Here is a 21,165-nt window from a genome sequence, read left to right on the forward strand (position 1 = left end):
GGGACTCCTGTTACCCACATATTGGACCTTCTTCCCTGTCAAAACTAATCACTTTTTCTTCAACTCTTTTCCTTTTTAGATTTATTTTATTTATTTCTCTCTACCCACCCTTGTTGTTTGCACTCACTGCTCTCTGTGTCTGCTTTTTGTGTGCTCCTCTTTTTTTCCCCTGTCCCTCCCCTCTACCCTGCTGTTTTTTGCTGTGTCCATTCACTGTGTGATCTTCTGTGTCTCTCTCATTTTTTGCATTCTCGTTTTCTCCTCTAGGCTTCACTGCGATTCGATCCTAGGGACCTCCAATGTGCGAAAGAAGTTACCTGTCGCTTGCACCACCTCACTTCCTGGTTTTTGTTACGTCTGTCCTAGACTCTCCCCTGCATCTTTCTTACTGCCTTATCATCTTGCTGTGTCGCTTGCCATGTGCGCACGCCTTTACCAGGAGCTCTTGGGGATCAAACCTGGGTCCTCCTGTATGGTAGATAGAAGCCCAATCGCTTGAGGCACATCCACTTCCCTCTTCTTTTTAGGAGGCACCAGAAACTGAACCCAGGACCTCCCATGTGGGAGGGCGGTGCCCAGTGGCTTGAGCCACCTCCGCTCCCACTTACATCTCTCATTGTATTTCCTCATTGTATCTCTTCACTGTGTCACCTTTTTTTTTTTTTTTTTTTTTTTTAAGATTTATTTCTCTTCCCTTCCCCCCCACCCTGGTTATCTGTTCTCTGTGTCTGTTTGATGTGTCGTTGTCTTTGTCTGCTTCTGTTGTCAGCAGTACGGGAATCTGTGTTTCTTTTTGTTGTGTCATCTTATTGTGTCAGCTCTCCATGTGTGCGGCACCATTCCTGGGCAGGCTGCACTTTCTTTCGCATGGGGCGCTCTCCTTGTGCGTGGGGCTCCCCTACGCGGGGGACACCCCTGCGTGGCAGGGCACTCCTTGTGCGCATCAGCACTGCACGTGGGTCAGCTCCATACAGGTCAAGGAGGCCTGGGGTTTGAACCACGGACCTCCCATGTTGTAGTCGGATGCCCTAACCACTGGGCCAAGTCCGCCGCCTCACTGTGTCATCTTGTTGGGTTAGCTCACTGCACCAGCCCATTGCGTCAGCTTACTGTTTTGCTTGTCTTCTTCAGGAGGCACCAGGAACTGAACCTGGGACCTCCCATGGGGTAGGCAGGTGCCCAACTGCTTAAGCCACATCTGCCTCCCTTCATTTCTTTTTCTTCTTTTTATTGATGGGGCACTTGGGGTTTTTTGTTTTTTTGTGTATTTTTTTAAGATTTATTATGTTTATTTCTCTGGCTCCCTCATTATTTGCATTTACTGTGTCCATTTGTTGTGTGCTGGTCTTTTTCTAGAAGGCACCAGAAACCAAACCTGGGGACCTCCCATGTGGGCAGGAGATGCAAATAGCCTGAGCCACCTGCACTCCCTGCTTTGTTGAATCTTTCATTGTGTTTTCTTACTTTCTCTTGGTTGTGCCATCTCACTGCATCATCTTGTTGCATCAGCTCACTACGCCAGCCCATTGCATCGGCTTGCTGTCTTGCTCGCTTTCTCCAGGAGGACGCAGGAACAAAACCCAGACCTCCTATGTAGTAGGCAGGAGCTCAGTCGCTTGAGCCATATCCACTTCCCCTTTCATTTCTTTTTAACTTTAAATTTTTCCTCTTTAACTTTTGTTCTCTTAAAGCATTATATATTGTGCTTATTTGTTTTTTCTTTATTTTCAAAGATGTTTTATATTACATAAATGTTACATGGAAAATATAGGGGAAAAAAGAGAGAGAGAGAAAAGAAAGAAAATATAGGGGATTCCCATATACCCCATCTCTTCTCCTCCCACACTTTCCCTATTAACAAAATCTTTGAATGTGTGATGTATTTATTACAATTGATGTACACATATTAAAGTATTGCTACTAAGCATGGTCTATAGTTCATATTATGGTTAACACTTTGCATCATACAATTTTATAGATTTTGACAAAATGTATAATGGCCTGTATCTATCATTGCAATGTCAAGCAGAACAATTCCAATGTCCAAAAATGCCCCGTGTTAAGACCTATTCTTTTTCTCTCCCTTCCCTCAGAACTTCCGTTGAATGTCTTTATATTGATATTACAAGTTCTTCCATTACTAGAATAATAATAAGTTTGCTTTAGTCCATTTTTGCATTCCACCCTTGTTTGTTCGTTCTTCAATCTTGATGATTTGGGGGTGGTGATGCCCAGTCTGTTTCCTATTAAGAGGAGGCTTAGATCCCATCAGGCAGACAGATGGAAATGTCTTGTTTGCAGTTGTAGATACTCTGTTTTTTGGGATGGGGTTTGTCCATCACCGTCCTTTTGTTTGTTGTCCTGGATGAGTCTGATGAACTGGAGAGTAGGTGTTGGCTGCAGCTCTGCTGAGGTTCAGAGCTCAACTGCCACATGCACAGCTGGAAGATTTAAGTCTCTGGGACATACTTTAACGGTAGAGTGCTAATTATAGGTTCAAGTAAAAGGGGCAGAAGAACCATGGGTAGGAAATATATAAATTTATAAATATGATAGGTTATCATATTTTCCAAGGTAAGGTCCACTGATAGGGTTACGAATTTCCTGGGGTTGTCTGCCCTGCCTGTAGTATTTAGATGTCTCTTGAACCTTTGGGAGCACCCCTGCTTGAGGCAGTTTCTGTCACAGTTGGTGAGATCCTTCTGAGACTGACATCCTCCTAAGACATGCATAAGCATAGTCTCTGAAATGACCTCCTCATTCATTTTGAAATCTTCGTCTTTTTTGGTCTTTATTTTTTAATGTTACATTCGAAAAAGATGAGATCCCCATATACCCCCCGGCCCCCCTCACCCCACTCTTCCCACAACAACAACCTCCAACATCATGGGATACTCACTGTACTTGGTGAACACATCTCTAAGCACTGCTGCACCACATGGTCAATGGTCCACATTTAAGTTTACACTCTCCCCCAGTCCACCAGTGGGCCATGGGAGGATACACAATGTCTAGTAACTGTCCCCACAGTACCACCCAGGACAACTCCAAATCCTGAAAATGCCCCCACATCTCATTTCTTTCCACTCCCCACCCCCAGCAGCCATCATGGCCACTTTCTCCACCTCAACGCCACATTTACTTCTATCACTAATCACAACAATTTCGGAATAGAGCATCAGCAAGTCCACTCCAATCCATACTCTGCTCCTCCATTCTGTGGACCCTGGGATGGCTATGTCCACGCCACCTCTGTATCAAGAGGGTGCTTAGATTCCACTTGGATGATGGATACAGTTCTCCTGTTTGCAGTTGCAGGCACTCTTGGCTCCCTGGTATGGTGGTTGACCTTCACCTCCCTGTTAGCTGGCTGGGGTAAGTCTGATAAACCAGAGGACAGGAGTTGTAAGTCTGTTGAGGCTCAGGGCCTGGCTATCACATGGACAGTCCAGAGATTCAGGTCCCCTGAGTATACACTAAACCCCAGCACCAACCACAACTCTGGTAAAAGTGACAGGAGAGGCTTGTGAACAAAGATCACATAGGAGTCCAACTCCGTCACACTCAGGAACACAAACTCCAAAGTAGGGCCAACTGACATGGCACTGAACTCCATCTGCCATGACCATAGAACCTGGGGATCTCTGTAGCCCTCACAAGAACCAATACCTGGGGTTGTAACTACTTTACCTGTCTCTGGGACTCTGTTGAGGTGTGCATAAGGGCGACCCCTCTGATAACCTCCCGGCTCTTTTTTGGAGACTCATAGCCATATAAACTCATTTGTCCTTTCCATTTCCACCTTTTATTCAAGGTCAAAAAACATTTTCATAACTCTTGATATTACATGTAGGCTGAGATAGTCTGCTGATCTGAGTTGACCCTTTTATTCAAGGTCCTTCTCCAGCCACATCATCAGCTGGTACTTGGTAGTAATCCCTCAGTGCCAGGGAGGCTCATCCCTGGGAGTCATTCTTAGTCTTAATACTCATTTGTATTGAATATTTCCCCCTTTTGATCTAGGTCTTATATCCCTTCTAGTTTAGTCTTAAATTCCTGAAATTATTTTTTCTCTTTTCTCTAAATCTTTTTTTTTTTTTTAAGATTTATTATTTTATTTATTCCTCTTCCCTTTCCCCCACCCCACTATTTTTGCTGTCTTTCTACTCTAGCCTTCACCAGGATTCTATCCTGGGGACCTCTGACATGAAGAGAGGTTCCCTGTCAATTGCACCACCTCAGTTCCTGGCCTCTGCTGCGTGACTCACTTGCATGGGCACTGGCTTACTATACGGACACAGTTCTTCTTCTTTTTCACCAGGAGGCCCCAGGGATTGAACCTGGGTCCTCCCATATGGTAGGCGGAAGCCCAATCACTTGAGCCATATCCTCTTCCCTCTAATCCTTTGCTGTATTCTCTCGCATATATATTTTTTTTACTTTTTAAAATTCTTATTTATGTTGTGCTTTTGTGTCTTATAACAAATTCTTAATGTCTTTTAGGGCTTTTTAAAATACTTAAAATTTTTTATCTTCTGACCTTGTCTTTCTGGCTCACTTGTGGGTTGTTTCTAGGCATGTTCCTTTTTCTCTTTTAATAAAAAAGTAACTTTGTATGGAATTTGACCTCAGTGCTTTTGTTTTGTTTTTATTAATTTTTTAATATCAATACTTTCATGTAGCTCATTTATATTTGAATTTAGTTTGCCTAAAATTTTATTATGCGGAAGTTTGATTGAGATAGCTTTTCTAATTCACAAAGCTCTGTTTCTGTTTTCTTGCTGTTATAAAATACAGCAACATTCTTTCTGAGATTTCAGGGTTCTGTTCCCTCTGTCACTCTATCTGAATCTTCTCTCTCTATGTCTTTCTTGTCCCTCTCCTGTTCAGTATTGGTTCTACTGCCAGCAGTTTCTTCTCAGTATGGGCCCTGTGCTGGAAGGAGGCCCTGATAAGTCAGTTTTGTGAGCTCATGATAGGCTGTTCTTTTCCTTTCAGATCTTATCATGGACCCCTTGTACTCACTGTTGGTTGGGGAGATCTTGACTAACGTTAGTTACTGTTATTATATTGACTTGATGTACTTTCCAGTGAATACCTGTTGGTTTCACAAGGGTTTTCCTATTCTCAGATCAGTCAGGACCCCATTGCTTCCCTCTGCTTTTCCCCACATAGATGGCACTTTACATAGATTTCATGGCTCGTTACTTTTTCCACCCATTTGTATATTGGCGTTTGTGTGGGTACCATGTCACCTAGTTTTGTGTTTGTGTTTGTTTTGAGGTACCATGGCCAGATTGGACCCTGGACCTTGTATGTGGGAAGCTGCTGCTCTGTCACGGAATCACATTGGCTCTCCTGAATTGGTTTTTTCGTTTGTTTGTTTATTGTTTGTTTTTTCATTTTTGGCACCAGGAACCAAACCCAGGACCTCCTGTTTGGGAAACAGGCATTCAGCCACTGGAACCATATCTGCTCCTCCACCTAGTCTAGTGGGGGGAGTTTGTTTTGTTTTGTTTTAAATATTTATTTTATTTATTTCCCCCCCCCTCACTGTTTTGTGCTCGCTGTCTGCTCTCCATGTCCATTTGCTGTGTGCTCTCTTTGTCTGCTCGTCTTCTCTTTAGGAGGCACTGGGAACTGAACCTGGACCTCCCATGTGGGAGAGAGGCCCTCAAAAGCTTGAGCCACCTCACCTCTGCACTTTGTTGTGTCTTTCATTGTCTTTCCTCTTTGGGTCTCCTTGTTTACGTCATTTTGTTGCATCAGCTCCCGACCGTGCTCGTCTTCTCCAGGATACACTGGGAACTGAACCCAGGATCTCTTCTCTGGTAGGCAGGAGCTCAGTCACTTGAGCCACATCTGCTTCCTGCCCATCTAGTTTTATTGTAAGTGTCCATGGGTTCTGGTTTTTGTATCCAGATTGCTGTTTCTCTTAAATTTAGATATTCAGGAAGATCCCAAAACTATATTGTCGCCATCGTCTTCCCAGAATCCACCAGTATAGATAAACTTTTAAAAACCAGTTGTATTGAGATATATTCACATACTATACAGTCCATTCAAAGTGTACAATCAGTGACTTTTAGGATAATCACAGTGTTATGCATTCTCACCACAAAAGGTTTTAAAACATTTTCCTTACTCCAGAAAGAAAAACTCCATACCTCTTAGCACTCATCTCTGCCTTCCCCAGATAACCTAATCTAAACCTATCTTAAATTGATTTATATTATATTTTATGTAAATGGAATCATACAGTATGTAATACTTTGTGTCTCCTTTCTTTTACTTAATTTAGCACAGTGGGTTTTTTTGCCTGACCATTTACATTCATTTTTTTCAGTTTCAAAGAAAAGCAGTCTTAGATATGCAGTGTTACCTATATTCATATTTCACATGAGATTTCACTATGCTAGAGTCCCATATTTCATTTTTTAGCTTTTCTTCCTGTAATGTATGTGACCTTAGACTTTCCCTTTTAACTATTGCCATACCCATATAATAACACTGCTAGTTACAAGCACTATGTTCTGCTTTTACCTTTTATATTCATTTCCAAAGATTAACAACCCACCTTTTTACCAATTCTTCACAGATTAATCCTCAGCTTTCCATTCTCTAACCTCATTCTGTTTTCTGGTTATCTATATTCTAGTTATTAATTCCATGACATTACATAATATATTGATAATAGCACAAACATACAGTATTTGTCCTTTTGTGTCTGGCTTGCGTCACTCAACGTAATGTTCTCCAGGTACATCCACATTGTCATTTGCTTCACAACTTCATTTCTTCTTACAGCTGCCTAATATTCCATCGTGTGTATATACCACAGTTTATCCATTCATCATTTGATGGGCACCTGGGTTGTTTACATCATTTGGCAGTCGTAAATTTTTTTTAAGTTTTTTTTTTTTTTTTAAGATTTTTTTATTTCTCCCCACCCCCTACCCCATTTCCCTGTTGTTTGCTTTCTGTGTCCATTCACTTTGTATTCTTCTGTGTCTGCTTGTATTCTCATTAGGCAGCTCTGGGAACTGGTATCCTGGGACCTTCCGGAATGGAGGAGAGGCAATTACTCTCAGCACTACCTCAGCTCCCTGTTCTGCTGTGTCTTCTTATTTTCTCTTCTGTGTGTCTCTTGTGTCATCTTGCTGCTTCAGCTCTCCTTGTCGGCCAGCACTCCTGCCTGGGGCAGCTTTCCTGCACAGGGCAGCATTCCTGTGCGGGGCTCCATTTCCTGCATGGGATGGCACTCCGCGTGGGCCAGCTTGCCCTCACCAGGAGGCCCTGGGGATCAAACCCTGGACCTCCTACATGGTAGATGGGAGCCCAGTTGGTTGAGCCACATCCATTACCCAGTCATGAACATTGAGCTATGAACATTGGTGTGGTCTGTTGGTGTCACTGCTTTTAGATCGTCTGGGTATATACCTACTAGTGGTATTGCTGGGTCACATGGCAAGTCTGTAGTCACCTTCCTTAGGAACTGCCAAACTGTTCTCCACAGTGGCTTTACCATTTGACATTCCCACCACCAGTGAATAAGCACTCCTGTCTTTCTACATTCTCTTCGACACTGGTAGTTTTCTTTTTAATAATGACTCTTTTGATCAGTGTGAACTGATAGCTCATTGTGGCTTTAATTTACATTTCCCTAATCACTAGTGATGTTTTAACATTTTTTCATATGCTTTTTTTATCATTTGTATTTCTTCTTGGGCAAATATCTATTCAGGTCTTCTGCCCATTTTTAATCAGATCTTTTGTCCTTTTATTTTTGAGTTGTAATTTCTCTTCATGTATCATGGATAGTAAACCCTTATCAGACATGTGATTTCCAGATGCCTTTTCACCCTTTTGGTAAAGTCCTGTGAGGTACAGAAGTATTTAATTTTGAGAAGGTCCCCATTATCTATTTTTTCTCTAGTTGAGTGTGCTTTGGGTGTAAGGTTCAAGAAATCAGCACCGACCTCAAGATCTTGAAGATGTTTCCCTATGTTTTTTTCTAGTAGTTGTATGGTCCTGGCTTTCCTATTGAAGTGTTTGGTCTGTTTTGAGTTGACTCTTGTATAGGCAGTGAGATAGCGGTCCTCTTTTTTTTCTTTTGGTTCTGGACATTGTGTTCTCCCAGCACTATCTGTTGAAGAGCCTATTTTGTTCTAGTAACATGGACTTAAGGTTTGTTAAAAAACCAGTTGGCCACAGAGGTGAGGGTTTATTTCTGGACTCTCAATCCTTTTTTTTTTTTTAGATTTACTTTATTTATTATCTCTCCCCACCCTCTCATTGGTTGCCCTTGCTTTGCCTGTTTCGCTTCTTTGTTTCTTTAGGAGGCACCAGGAACCAAACCCGGAACCTCTGATGTTGGAGGGAGGCGCCTAATTGCATAAGCCATCTCTGTTCCCTGCTCTGTTGTGTCTCGTTATGTTTTTCTTCTTTTGTCTCTTGTTGCATCACCTTCCACACCTGCCTGTCCTCTTTAGGAGGCACCAGAAATCTTTGCTCTCTGCTTTGTTGTGTCTTTCATCATGTTTTTTTTTTTTGCGTCATTTTGTTGTGTCAGGTGGCCATACCTGCTCCCTCTCTTCTTTAGGAGGCACTAGGAACTAAACCACAGACCTCCCATGTGGTTGGCAGGAGCCAAATTGTTTGAGCCACAACCACTTCCCTGGACTCTCAGTTCTGTTCCACTTATCAGTGTGTCTGTCTTTATGCCAGCGCCATACTGTTTTGACTGCTGTAGCTTTGTAATATTGTTCAGGGTCAGGCAGTGTAAGTCCTCCCACATCACTCTTCTTGTTTAGGATGCTTTTGGGTATTCGGATACAATTTTCCTTCCAGATAAATTTGTTAATTACCTTTTCTATTTCAGTAAAGTAGACTGTTGAAATTTTCATTGGTATTGCACTGAATCTATAAATAAGTTTAGGTAGGATTGACATCATCACAATACTTAGCCTTCCAATCCATGAACATGCAGTGTCTTCCCATTTGTTTGTCTACTTTGATATTTGTTAGCATTGTTTTGTAGTTCTCTGAATATAGGTCCTGTACTTCATTGTTTAAATGGATTCCTCGGTATTTGAATCTTCTTGTTGCTATTGTAAATGGAATTTTTCTCCTGATTTCTTCCTCAGATTGTTCGTTACTAGTGTACAGAAGCATTACTGATTTTTACATGTTGATCTTGTATCCTGCCACTCTGCTGAACTCATTAACTTAAGTAGCTTTGTCATAGACATTTCGAGCTTTCTAAGTATAAGATCATGTCATCAAGTGAATATTGATAGTTTTACTTCCTCTTTTCCTATTTGGATGCCTTTTATCATATTAAGGAATTTTCTTTTCCTATCTTTCTAAGTGTTTTTATCAAGAGAGGATGCTGAGTTTTGTCAAATGTGGCTGTGTTTGGACATCATTTTTGTATTGATCCTTTCACTTCACCATGTGATGAAATGCTTGTAGAGAGTAGCACTGACAACTTGGTGATGATCCTTCCTGTAGCTCTGGCCTCTTACGATATCAGGGGATTTAATTGTGTCTAATCACAAAGGGTTCATTGAACCCCAGGGTTTAAAGATCTCTGGCTCAAGTATTCACCTAGTAAAAGAACTATGCGGAAAGCACTGTTTTTATGATTATGTATCTCCGTGTTACTGCTGTGTTCTTTGCACTGTTTCATATTGTACATTATGAATGCTCAGCACTTCTCCCTTCATTAATTGCTTATGAGAAACAAAATGATGTTTGTTACTGTGAATTTTTATACCACTCATTGTTCAAAGGGCTGCCTTTTTTTTTCCATACTGTGGTGGTGTACACAGGATGGAACACACCTTTTAAAATTCAATCTTTCCCCTTAACCCCTCTATATTGGTGACTCAAGTTCTGACAGATTTATCAAGACCCTTTGATTTCTTATACAGTTATTAAGAACTATCCATTAATGTGACTATTACCTGAATTCAGTCTGTTTGACATCTTTTTTTTTTTTTTTAAGATTTTTTTTATCTCTCTCCTCCCCCTCTGTTGTCTGCTCTCTGTGTCCGTTCGCTCTGTATTCTGTGCCCGCTTGCATTATCCAGCAGCACTGGGAAACTGCATCTCTTTTTTGTTGTTGTTGCGTTATCTTGCTGTGTCAGCTCTCCATGTGTGCAGCATCACTTCTGGGTGGGCTGCATTTCTTTCACGTGGGGCGCACTCCTTGCGCGTGGGTCACCTGTATGCAGGAGCAGGCACCCCTGCATGGCATGGCACTCCTTGCACATGGCAGCGCTGCGCATGGGCCAGCTTACCACACAGGTCAGGAGGCCCTGGGGATCGAACCCTTTACCTTCCATATGGTAAACGGATACTCTGTCAATTGAGCCATGTCCGTTTCCCTGTTTGACATCTTCACTGACCAGAATCCAACATGTCAATTTTGTTTTATTCCCAAGCAGAGATTTCACCAACTGATAATTTTTATTTGAATCATGAGAATTTGGGGCTAATGGGAAGATTGGAAAGAGAAGCCAAGATACTTTGTACTAAAAACTAGAAATGCATTGTGCTTGTCAAAACTAATTTCTCGCAATGCTATAGGCTATTATTTAAATCTGGAGGACATATTATCTCCCTAAAGCTGCAAAAGACAGAAAAAATTATCTTGAAATCATGTGGACCCCAATCATAAAAGTAAAGCCCTGGTACTTTACTAAAGTATATTAAGATCAATTTTACTGATCTTTGCAAAGAACCAGCTTTTAGTTTTGTTGATTTTCTTTATTTTTTTTGTTTTGTTTTCAATTTTATTTATTTTTGCTCCAATCTTTATTCTTTCTTTCCTTCTGCTTGCTTTGGGAATGGCTTGTTTTCTTTTTCTAGTTTCTCCAGTTGTTCAATTAGATCTTTGATTTAGCTCTTTCTTCCTTTTTAGTATAGGTGTTTAGAGCTATAGTTTTTTCCTCTTGATATTGCCTTCTCTGTATCGCACAAGTTTTGATAAATTGTGTTCTCATTTTCATCTAGATATATTTATTAATTACTTACAATTTCTTCTTTGACCCAGTTATTAGTTTAGGAGTATGTTGTTTAGCCTCCACATTATCAAAGTTTTTCCTTTCCCTTCTGTTACTGATTCTAGTTTAATTCCATTATGATCTGAGAGGGTGCTTTGTATCATTTCAGTCTTTTTATATTTATTGAGACCTGCCTTGTGACTTAACATGTGGTCTATCCTGGAAAAAGCTTCATGATCACTTGAGAAGAATGTATAACCCACTGATTTGGGATATAGTGTTTTTATATGTGTTAGGTCTAGCTTGTTTATCATGTTGTTCTAGTTCTGTTTCCTTGTTGATCTTCTGCCTAGTTGTTTAATGATGTGCGTGACATGTTGACGTCTCCAACTATTATTGTAGGGATGTCTATTTTTCCCTTCAGCTTTGCCAGACTATCATTTCTTCCTGGTGGATTGTCCTTTTTATTAGTATACGATGGCCTTCTGTATCTCTTACTAATTCTTTGCATTTAAAGTCTGTTTTATCTGATTTATTAGTATAGCTACCCCTGTTCTTTTCTGGTTACTGTTTGTTTGGAGTATCTTTTTCCAACCTTTCACTTTGAACCAAGTTGTATCCCTGGGTATATCAGTCAGCCAAAGGGGTGCTGATGCAAAATACCAGAAAATGGTTGGTTTTTATAAATGGTATTTATTTGGGGTAGGAGCTTACAAATACCAGGCCATAAAGCAGAAGTTACTTTCCTCACCAAAGTTTATTTGGAGCAATATGGCTGCCTATGTCTGCGAGGGTTGAGGCTTCCTGTGTTCCTACGTTCCTGGGACTTGTTTTTTGTTTTTTTGTTTTTAAAGATTTATTTATTTAATTTCCCCCCCTCCCCTGGTTGTCCGTTCTCTGTGTCTGTTTGCTGCGTCTTGTTCCTTTGTCCGCTTCTGTTGTCATCAGCAGCACGGGAAGTGTGGGCGGCGCCATTCCTGGGCAGGCTGCACTTTCTTTTCACGCTGGGCGGCTTTCCTCACGGGTGCACTCCTTGCGCGTGGGGGAGGGGACACCCTTGCGTGGCACGGCACTCCTTGCGCGCATCAGCACTGCGCATGGCCAGCTCCACACGGGTCAAGGAGGCCCAGGGCTTGAACTGTGGACCTCCCATATGATGGACGCCCTAACCACTGGGCCAAAGTCCGTTTCCCTCTGGAGCTTGTTTTTCTCTTGTGTTCAAGGTTCCTTTCTTCCTGGGGCTGGCTTCTCTTTCCTCTGCATGCTGACTTCCCGGGGCTCCACCTTAAGTCTTCAGCATCCAACTCCAGCATCAAAAAACCCTCAACTCTATTCTTTGCCACGCCTTTTATCTGTGAGTCCTCACCCATCAAGGGGTGGGGACTCAATGCCCTAATCATAACTCATTCATGCCCAGATACAGATCAGATTATAAACATAATCCAGTATTCCTTTTTGGAATTCATCAATAATATCAAACTACTACACTGGGTCTAAGGTGAGTCTCTTGAAGGCAAAATATGGATGGATGGCTTATGGTGTTTTTAATCCATTCTGTCAGCCTATATCTCCCCCCACCCCTTGTAGCTTTTTGTGTGCTGTTTGCGCTCCGTGTCAATTCGCTGTGCATTGTTCTGTGTCTGTATTTATTTATTTCCCCTCCCCCCCTTGCGGCTTGCTTGCTTTCCGTTCTCTGTGTCCATTCACTGCACACTTTTCTGTTTTTGCTTGTCTCCTTTTTCTGTTGTGTCACCTTGCCAAGTCGGCTCTCTGCGCCACCAGCGAGGGGAGCCAACCTTCACAAGGAGGCCCCAGGACGCGATCCTAGGGCCTCCCATATGGTAGACTGGAGCCCAACCGATTGAGCCACAGACGCTTCCCTGTATCTTTTTATTGGGTAGCTTAATCGAGTTAAATTCAATGATATAACAGTAAGTGCATTACTTCTGCCATTTTATTCTTTGGCTTTCATGTGTCATATCTTATTTTCATCTGCCTTTTTATTCTTTTGGTTATCCTTTCTGCTATTCTTGCCTTCTATACTTTCCTCCAAGCCTCTCCTGTCTTTTTTTCGGGCCTTTATTCCTTCCTGCAAAAGCACATTCTCTTTTACAAATTCTCTTAATTTCTATTTATTTGTGACCATTTTAAACTCATCTTCATATTTGAAGGGTGTAATTGCTGGATATTTCTTTCAATATTCTAAATATATCATATCACTGTCTTCTTGCCGTTATGGTTTCTGATGAGAAATGTGTGCTAAGTTTTACTGGGTATTCCTTGTTTGCGATGATTTGCTTCTCCCTTGCTGCTCTTAGAACTTTGTCTTTGATATTGATACTCTGAATAGTATGTGTCTTAGAGTAAGTCTGTTTGGAATTATTTGGATTGGGGTAGGCTGTACTTCTTCTACATGTAAGTTCATTTCTTCCTTGATAGTTTGGAGTTTTTCAGCTGTTATTTCCTCAAATACTTTTTGCCCCTTTTCCTTTCTCTTCTCCTGGAATTCCCATGACACGTATGTTGTTGCGCTTCATGTTACCATTCAACTCCCTGAGCCCCTGCTTAATTTTTTCCATTCTTTTCTCTCTCTTCTCTTCCTTCAGTTTCAGCTGTTCTGTCTTTTGTATCTCTTACTCTTTCTTCTGTCATTTCGAGCCTGCTGTTGTTGTATGTCTCTAATGTGTTTTTTATCTCACTTATTATATCTTTTTCTCTGGTATTTTTCTCTTCATGTTTTCAGATTCTTCCTTGTACTTGCTCAGTGTCTTCTTTTTTTTTTTTTTTTTTAATGCTCAGTGCTTCTTGATGTCTTTTATCTGTAGCCAGTTGCCTTTCAGCTCATTAATTTAGTTTTGTAGATTTGCGTGAACTTCATTGCTTAGTTTCAAATCCTATGTCTCATTTGGAGCTTTGATATATTCCTTTGATTGGGCCATTGCTTATAATTTCTTAGTATGACTTGTAATTTTTTGCTGATGTCTAGGCATCTGATTATGAATGTAAGTTTACTCTGATGCTCAATTTCTCTCTCTTTTCGTAGGGATTTAGTGGCAGGAGGCTGTGTTTTACTTCTGTTCTTTGATTCTTGGTTTATCCTGTTTTAAATCTTTAGCATTGGCCCTGAAAATTGTTCAAATCCAGTCCATGGAGCCAGTAGTGGGTTGCAGACCTGCTTTCAGGGGCCTTGGAGAGGGAGTCTATAAAGGCCAGAAAAAGCCTCTCATTTACTTTCAGTTTCCTCACATGCACTTCCTTGGTCTGCCAGCATATGGTGCTATTTGGCAGCCCTCTCGGTTCAATGCCTGGTAGGTGTGTATTCCCTGCAACACTGACAGCAATAATATAACAGAGGATCCTGCCTTGAGACTATTCAGAACCTCCCAATTCAGACTCTCTCAGAGGCTCTTCTCCAGCCTTTACTGCCAGCCCCCTCCCTCTTCTTCCCAGATAGGTAAAAAATTCCACTCCCCTCTAGGTCTTTAACCATCTATCCTGGTCAGTAGGGAGGATGATCAAGAGGGTCAGATCTCTTTAGTCCCCTGACAGCTCCCTAGACAAACACACCCAGCCTGGAAGGGCTCCTGGAACACAGCAGACCAAATGGTTGGCCAAAAGCTGAATCAGCCTTAGGCTGTGTCCCTCTCACTCCCACGGTGGAGCCCATTGCTACTGGCAAGAAGCCAAGAATTCAGATATGTCTACTCTGAGTGTGGGGGTATCGGCACCTGCAGCTGTAGCTTCTGCTCTCAGTCTTTCTGTCAAGATACATTTCCTGTGCCCTTCTCTTCTGAGTGGTGTTCAGCCTTCCCCAGGTATCCTAAACCCTAAAACATTTTTTCCCAGGCTCTTTGTGCCTGTGTTTTAGCTATTTTTCTGGGCAAGAAGAGAGTCCTGCCCAGTCTCTAATCCCCCATTTTTCCGAAATCTATATGTAATCTTTTTTTTAAAAAAGATATATTGATCTATATGTAATCTTAATATAGATAATTATTTCCTCTTTAGAAGCAGTTTCTTATGCTGCGGATTCCAAAAGAAAAAGAACTAGGAGCCATAAGAGCTACTGTCCTCTTAAGTAAATTTGAACTTTCCCCCCTTCTTATCCTTTATGGTTGGTATAATCAACATAAAGAATCATGGGAATTTTGCCCCTTTTCTTTATATGGTGTACTTTAAAAAAAAAAAACAAAAAAAGACTGACCAGATTTTTTGTTGTTGTTTAAGAAGGTTCCAGGGATTGAACCACTGAGCCACATCTACTCCCCAGGCTATGTTTATTAAGGAAAAGTTTTCCATGGTATTCTTTTTTGCTGGTCTGTTCTCGCAAACTTCTAATAACATCAGAATCACCTAGATTAGTGATAGTCAGATACTTTGTAATATTTTTCCCTTGCTCTGTCCCATTCAATATTAATGCCACTATTGTGAGGGACACCAGTTTTGGCCAACCTGACATATTTTGGATTTCCTACTTGTTAGGCAAGTTTCCCTTCTCTGATAAGAGTCTGCTTATTCCCCAGCACAAACTTTTCGTAACAAGTTAGATGTAAGAGCTGTTGCACTCCCAACAATTTTTTCATCATCTTTGCGGCCACCATCTTCTTGCCATAGGTGAAGGCAGCCCTCATCCAAGTAGAGCTGCCAGTATGGCCAGGGAACAAGAAAGCTATATGGTGATATACATACATATTTTATATTACACATAACCTTGGCTTAAAATTTCAAATATCTAGGAAGAAGAAAGAAAACGTCAAGAGGAAATGGAACGCCAGCGTCGGGAAAGAAGATATATTTTGCCTGATGAACCAGCCATCATTGTACATCCAAATTGGGCTGCAAAAAGTGGAAAGTTTGATTGTAGCATCATGTCTTTGAGTGTACTTTTGGACTACAGATTAGAGGATAATAAAGAACATTCTTTTGAGGTAAGTGTGTTGAAATTAGGAAGCAAGTAAGGTCCACATGATGTGATTGATTAAGGTATCTCTTACAGTCTTATTGTGTGCCTCTTTCGTATCTTCTATTTTGTAATTGATAGTTGCATCTGAAGTCTTAATCACAAGTTCAGGTGCAAGTCTTTTTTTTTTACCCTAACCTTTTTCATAAGTTATGGTGTGTTCTTTTATCAGGATATCTGGTGTACATCTTTTCAGTATGTTTCAAATTCAAAAACCATTATTTTGGAGCAGCTTTGCAATATACAATTATGTCATTTTTTCTTCCCAAAACAATTAAAGACAACACTGAACAAATGTTTCATTCTTTAAATAGAACAGAAGTTAAATACTTAAAAGTATTATTAAATAATTTTATAATAGTACAGAATTACAGTATCTAAAATTATACTCATTATGGGATCCTCTTATATTTTTTAAGGTAACATTTTGTATGATCCATGTATCTTTAAAAAAAATTTTATGTCTTAAAAAAATAAAAATTATAATTGTGTTCAGTTATTGTGGCTTATTAGCATAACTCACAGTGCTTTATTTTATAAATTATTTTGGAAAAATCAGCCATACTTACTTGATCTAGGGGGTCATTGTCTACCAGATCAGAAGATGAAAAAGACAGAGTACTTTCAAAAGTATCTTTGTAAACAAAGATGTAGTAATAAACCTAAAGCATAGGCTTATTGGTATTGATATAAAATGTATTACAAGTATTGAAATATTTTCTTTTTTTTATATATAATGATAATCCCAGTAAGTAAATATCCTTAAACATTAGCGCCTTTTGATTTTACTTCATAGTAACAATTGCCATAAATTTTAGTGACTGCTATTAGTGCCTTCTATGGAGTAGTTACTCAAGAAATCAGTCAATGAAAGAAATGTTGTCTTTGGTGCTATTCACTGCTTAAAAGAGCTATACGTGTGTCTAACCAGTGTTGTTAAGAGGATCTCAAATTAATGCTCCTCTGGTGGAAACAGCAAAAGGGATTTGAGAAACAGTCCTTTTACTGACTTAAGGATTTTTTTTTTCATTCTCTGACATATAACTCCTTGATTATTTTCATTTTAATTTGACGTTAGAATGCAGAAGTGTTTATAAGAAATCATTCTGTAATTATCATGGAATTAATTTAAAATCTTTGGTTAATTTAATATTAAAGCTACATATATCTCCATTTTTCAGATTATAATTATTGCCTTTTTTCCCTTTATTTTCTAAATTTGTGCTTTTTTGAGGTACCGGGGCTGGGGATTAAGCCCAGGACCTTATATGTGGGAAGCTGGCACTCAAACACTGTGCTACATTGGCTCCCCTAAATTGACTTTTTGTTTGCTTGCTTGCTTGTTTTGTTGTTGTTGCTTTTAGGAGGCACTGGAAACCAAATCCAGAACCTCCCACTTGGGAAGCAGGGACTTAGCTACTTGAGCCACAACTGCTCCCTAAATTATTGCTTTTCTGTTTTTAAAAATGGAAAATAGAAAACTTTAGGAAAAGATGTACTTTTATCCACTTAAACAAATGGGGATGTGTGTATTTAGTTTATAATAATGATTAATAGAATTTTCAAAATATTAGAGTCATTTTACTGGTAATAGGTTTATTTCTATTTTAAATGTATAAATCTGGACATGAACTTAAAGAAAAATAGATAATAAAATGAGTTATAATTTTAATCATGTTATCCAGAAAATTGATTAATCTTTGTTTTTTTTTCTTTTCTTTTTTAGAAGGTCCCAGGGATTGAACCCAGGACCTCATATATGTGAAGTGTATGCTCAGCCACTGAGCTACAACCTTTCCTATCTATTTTATTAAAAAGTATCTTACCAAATAAATCAAACTACCAAACATTAACAAAGATTATATATTTTAGAACTGTGGTCAACCGTTTTCAAGTTTTAGACCCTTTTTAAGATTCTGTCAATATCAATGGATCTTATCATTAGCACACTTGCACTCTCTCTCACTCTCACTCTCTCTCTCCCTGTGTGTGTATATATATATAGAAAATGTAGCATGTCATTTTAGATTCATGAGCCCACTTCCCAGGGATCCCAGCATAAAAGAAATACATGCTCCCTACTCAGGGTTTTGAATTGTTCCCTTCATCACATTTTCAAATATCACATGATAAAAGTGGCCTGTGACTACTCTCTCATTAATCTGTGTATTCGTTATCCTGCTTGTGTTTCTTATTATTAGGTAATTGATTGGTTATTTCCTACTTCTCCTCTCGATTATTATCTCCACAAGAGCAGCAATTTTTAATAAAAATTTATTGTATAAATGAATCATGAATATTATAATTATATTAGGATGGTAGAAATCCTTTATTTCCTGCTACTCATTTTCAGATTTTATAGAGTTGGATTATTAATTTTTATAATATTTGACTAAAATAATATTAGTCATTTATATCTTCGGCAGGTTCTTTTGAGAATTTGAGTCTCCTCGACATCATTGACATCAATTATTACAATTTGTAATTGCACATAAATTTTAAATATGACAAGTCTGTATTTGATAAATTACTGCCAGATTTATTCAGTATTTCTATTAAAGTTCACTATTGGTGTTGGTATCTTTTTGTAGGTTTCATTGTTCGCAGAACTTTTCAACGAAATGCTTCAAAGAGATTTTGGTGTCAGAATATACAAATCATTAGTATCTCTTCCTGAGAAAGAGGACAAGAAAGAAAAGGATAAGAAGAGCAAAAAAGATGAGAGAAAAGATAAAAAAGAAGAGAGAGATGATGAAACTGATGAGCCAAAACCAAAACGAAGAAAATCAGGCGATGATAAAGATAAAAAAGAAGATAGAGATGAGAGGAAGGTCTGTAATTATTTCCATGACCAGCAGTCTGGTTTAGAAGTTTTCAGTTAAAATCTTCTAGATTGTAACTAATAGCAGTGAATTCCAACAGTAGTAAAATTTAAAGGCCAACCTGAAAATTTTTAGTGCATTATTAAAAATTTGAATCTTTGGTTTAAGTCTATATAAACATCTACAACTAGTGTTCTGAGAGTTTTTATTCAGAGTATATTATTGTTTTAAAAGAAACTTATCATTTGAAACTAAAGTATATTCCGTTTTTCTGTTTTAGTCATGTAGTTATTGGTGAGATGGCTTTTGCTTACTTGTAAGGCATTTTAAATTATAGAAAGAAGACAAGAGAAAAGATGACTCTAAAGATGATGATGAAACTGAAGAAGATAATAATCAAGATGAATATGATCCAATGGAAGCAGAAGAAGCTGAGGATGAAGAAGATGGTATGATCAATCAAATTTACTTCTCTTTAGGATTAAAAATACATATTTTCATTTTGTGACTGTATCACAGCAACCTGTAATTTTTATATATTTTATTATGTAGAAACAAATGTTTTTCAAGAATTTGGTTTTATTGTGGTTTCATTAATTTTCATATGCGGTTATGTTTTTAAGCCGTTCATTACTGACTCTTATGTGCCCCATATATAATTAATTAATTAATTTTTTAAGATTTCTTTTTATTTACTTCTCTTCCCTTCCCCCTTTTGTCTGCTCTGTGTCCATTCGCTGTGTGTCCATTCATTGCATCTGCTTGCATTGTTAGGCAGCACTGTGAAATTGCATCTCTTTTTGTTGCAACATCTTGCTGAGTCAGCTCTCCATGTGTGCAGCACCACTCCTGGCAGGCTGTGCTTTTTTTCACATGGCGTAGCTCTCCTTGCGGGGTGCACTACTTGCACATTGGGCACCCCTACGCGGAGGCGCCCCTGTGCGGCCTATCACTCCTTTGCACAGCAGCACTACGCGTGGGCCAACTCACCACACAGGTCAGGAAGCCCTGAGTATCAAACCTTGGACCCTCCATATGGTAGGTGGATGCTCTATCAGTTGAGCCACATCCACTTCCCTGTATAATTAATTCTTACCCAACTTAAGGAAAAAAAATTCCCTGAACATGCTAACATATTATATCATAAAAGGTAAAACTAGACCCAGTTATTACACAGAAAAATTTATTTTGAAATTGTATTTGGGCCTTTTTATATTTTTAATTATGAGGACTGTCACGCCTATAAAGAGTACATATAACATGTTTTTAAAGAGTTTAAAGACATAATAATAAACAACAAATAGTAACTATATCACCCAAGGTTAAAAAAAAAACAAAACAGGCCTTTACCAATAGGGATGATGCTAAAAATATTTTACAATAGATGTCCTGACTAGTCATAGCAGATGTCAGTCATAAAGTATCTATAAAGCACTTCTATAGACCTGCCAATCTCTGTGTAGATTGCTTATCTCTGAGGATTATTGTACTTAAGATATTTTTTTTGTTTGTCTCTACCTTTTCTTCTTTCTGCCATAGCATTTTATTTTTTCTCGCATTAATGAAAATATTCAGGGAAAAATTGAAAGACCTGTGCAGTGAACAACCATATATCCAATAATGGTGATTCAATAATTGTTAATTTTTTGCCTTATATTTGCTTTACTTTTTTGTGTGCATGTGGTTTTTTTGGTTTTTGTTTTTGAGGTGCCAGGGAATGAAAAAGAGACTTCAAATGTGGGAGGCTGGCACTCAGCTACAGCAGCTCCCCTGAGTTGGATTTTTCGTTTGTTAGTTGTTTGTTTTTGTTTTTAGGAGGTACCGGGGATGGAACCCGGGACCTCGTATGTGGGAAGCAGGCACTCAACTCTTGAGCTACATCTCCCTCTCCATGTTTCTTATTCATTTAAAGGTATGAATTCTTCAGCTTGCCTAAGAATAAGGGCACACTGTTAACCACAATTCCATAATCACATCTAAGAAAATTAGCAATAATGTCATAATTCAACCTATTAATACCATCTTTTTTTTTAGTTTTAATTGCCCAAATATCTCAGTAACAAAGAAATAATATGCAAATACCAATATTCCTTCCTTTATCTTTATTACCTGCTTTGTTTAATGAAGATTTCACTCTTTTTATAGCCCCATTTTCCCTCTCCCATCCTCCCAGTAATTATTATTACCACTTCAAAGTTAAAAACCATGTTCCCATTATTTTGTCTGTCTTACTAAGTCTAGGTTCTCACCCCTTATGTCCTCTTTACTCTTTTCTATTTTCACTTTCCTGGTGTTCCCATCCATTCTACTGACTTTTTAAATGCTATCTGTATATTGAAAATTTTCAAATTTATACCTCAAATTAGACATCTCTCCC

At 39.1% G+C, this 21,165-nt stretch overlaps 1 protein-coding gene across 4 annotated transcripts in view; it reads left to right on the forward strand.

The window, feature by feature from the left end:
- Positions 1 to 21,165, forward strand: part of CCAR1 (cell division cycle and apoptosis regulator 1) — a 66,379-nt gene that overhangs the window by 40,049 nt on the left and 5,165 nt on the right. For all 4 annotated transcript variants that reach the window (XM_004470528.4, XM_004470526.5, XM_004470525.4 and 1 more), the window contains 3 exons: positions 15,743 to 15,934; positions 18,558 to 18,797; positions 19,126 to 19,237. In XM_004470528.4, coding sequence (XP_004470585.1) covers positions 15,743 to 15,934; positions 18,558 to 18,797; positions 19,126 to 19,237 — 544 coding nt within the window. The remainder of the gene's footprint in view (positions 1 to 15,742; positions 15,935 to 18,557; positions 18,798 to 19,125; positions 19,238 to 21,165) is intronic.

The sequence above is a fragment of the Dasypus novemcinctus genome, chromosome 6, assembly GCF_030445035.2.
Source record: "Dasypus novemcinctus isolate mDasNov1 chromosome 6, mDasNov1.1.hap2, whole genome shotgun sequence".
Lineage (NCBI taxonomy): Eukaryota > Metazoa > Chordata > Mammalia > Cingulata > Dasypodidae > Dasypus > Dasypus novemcinctus.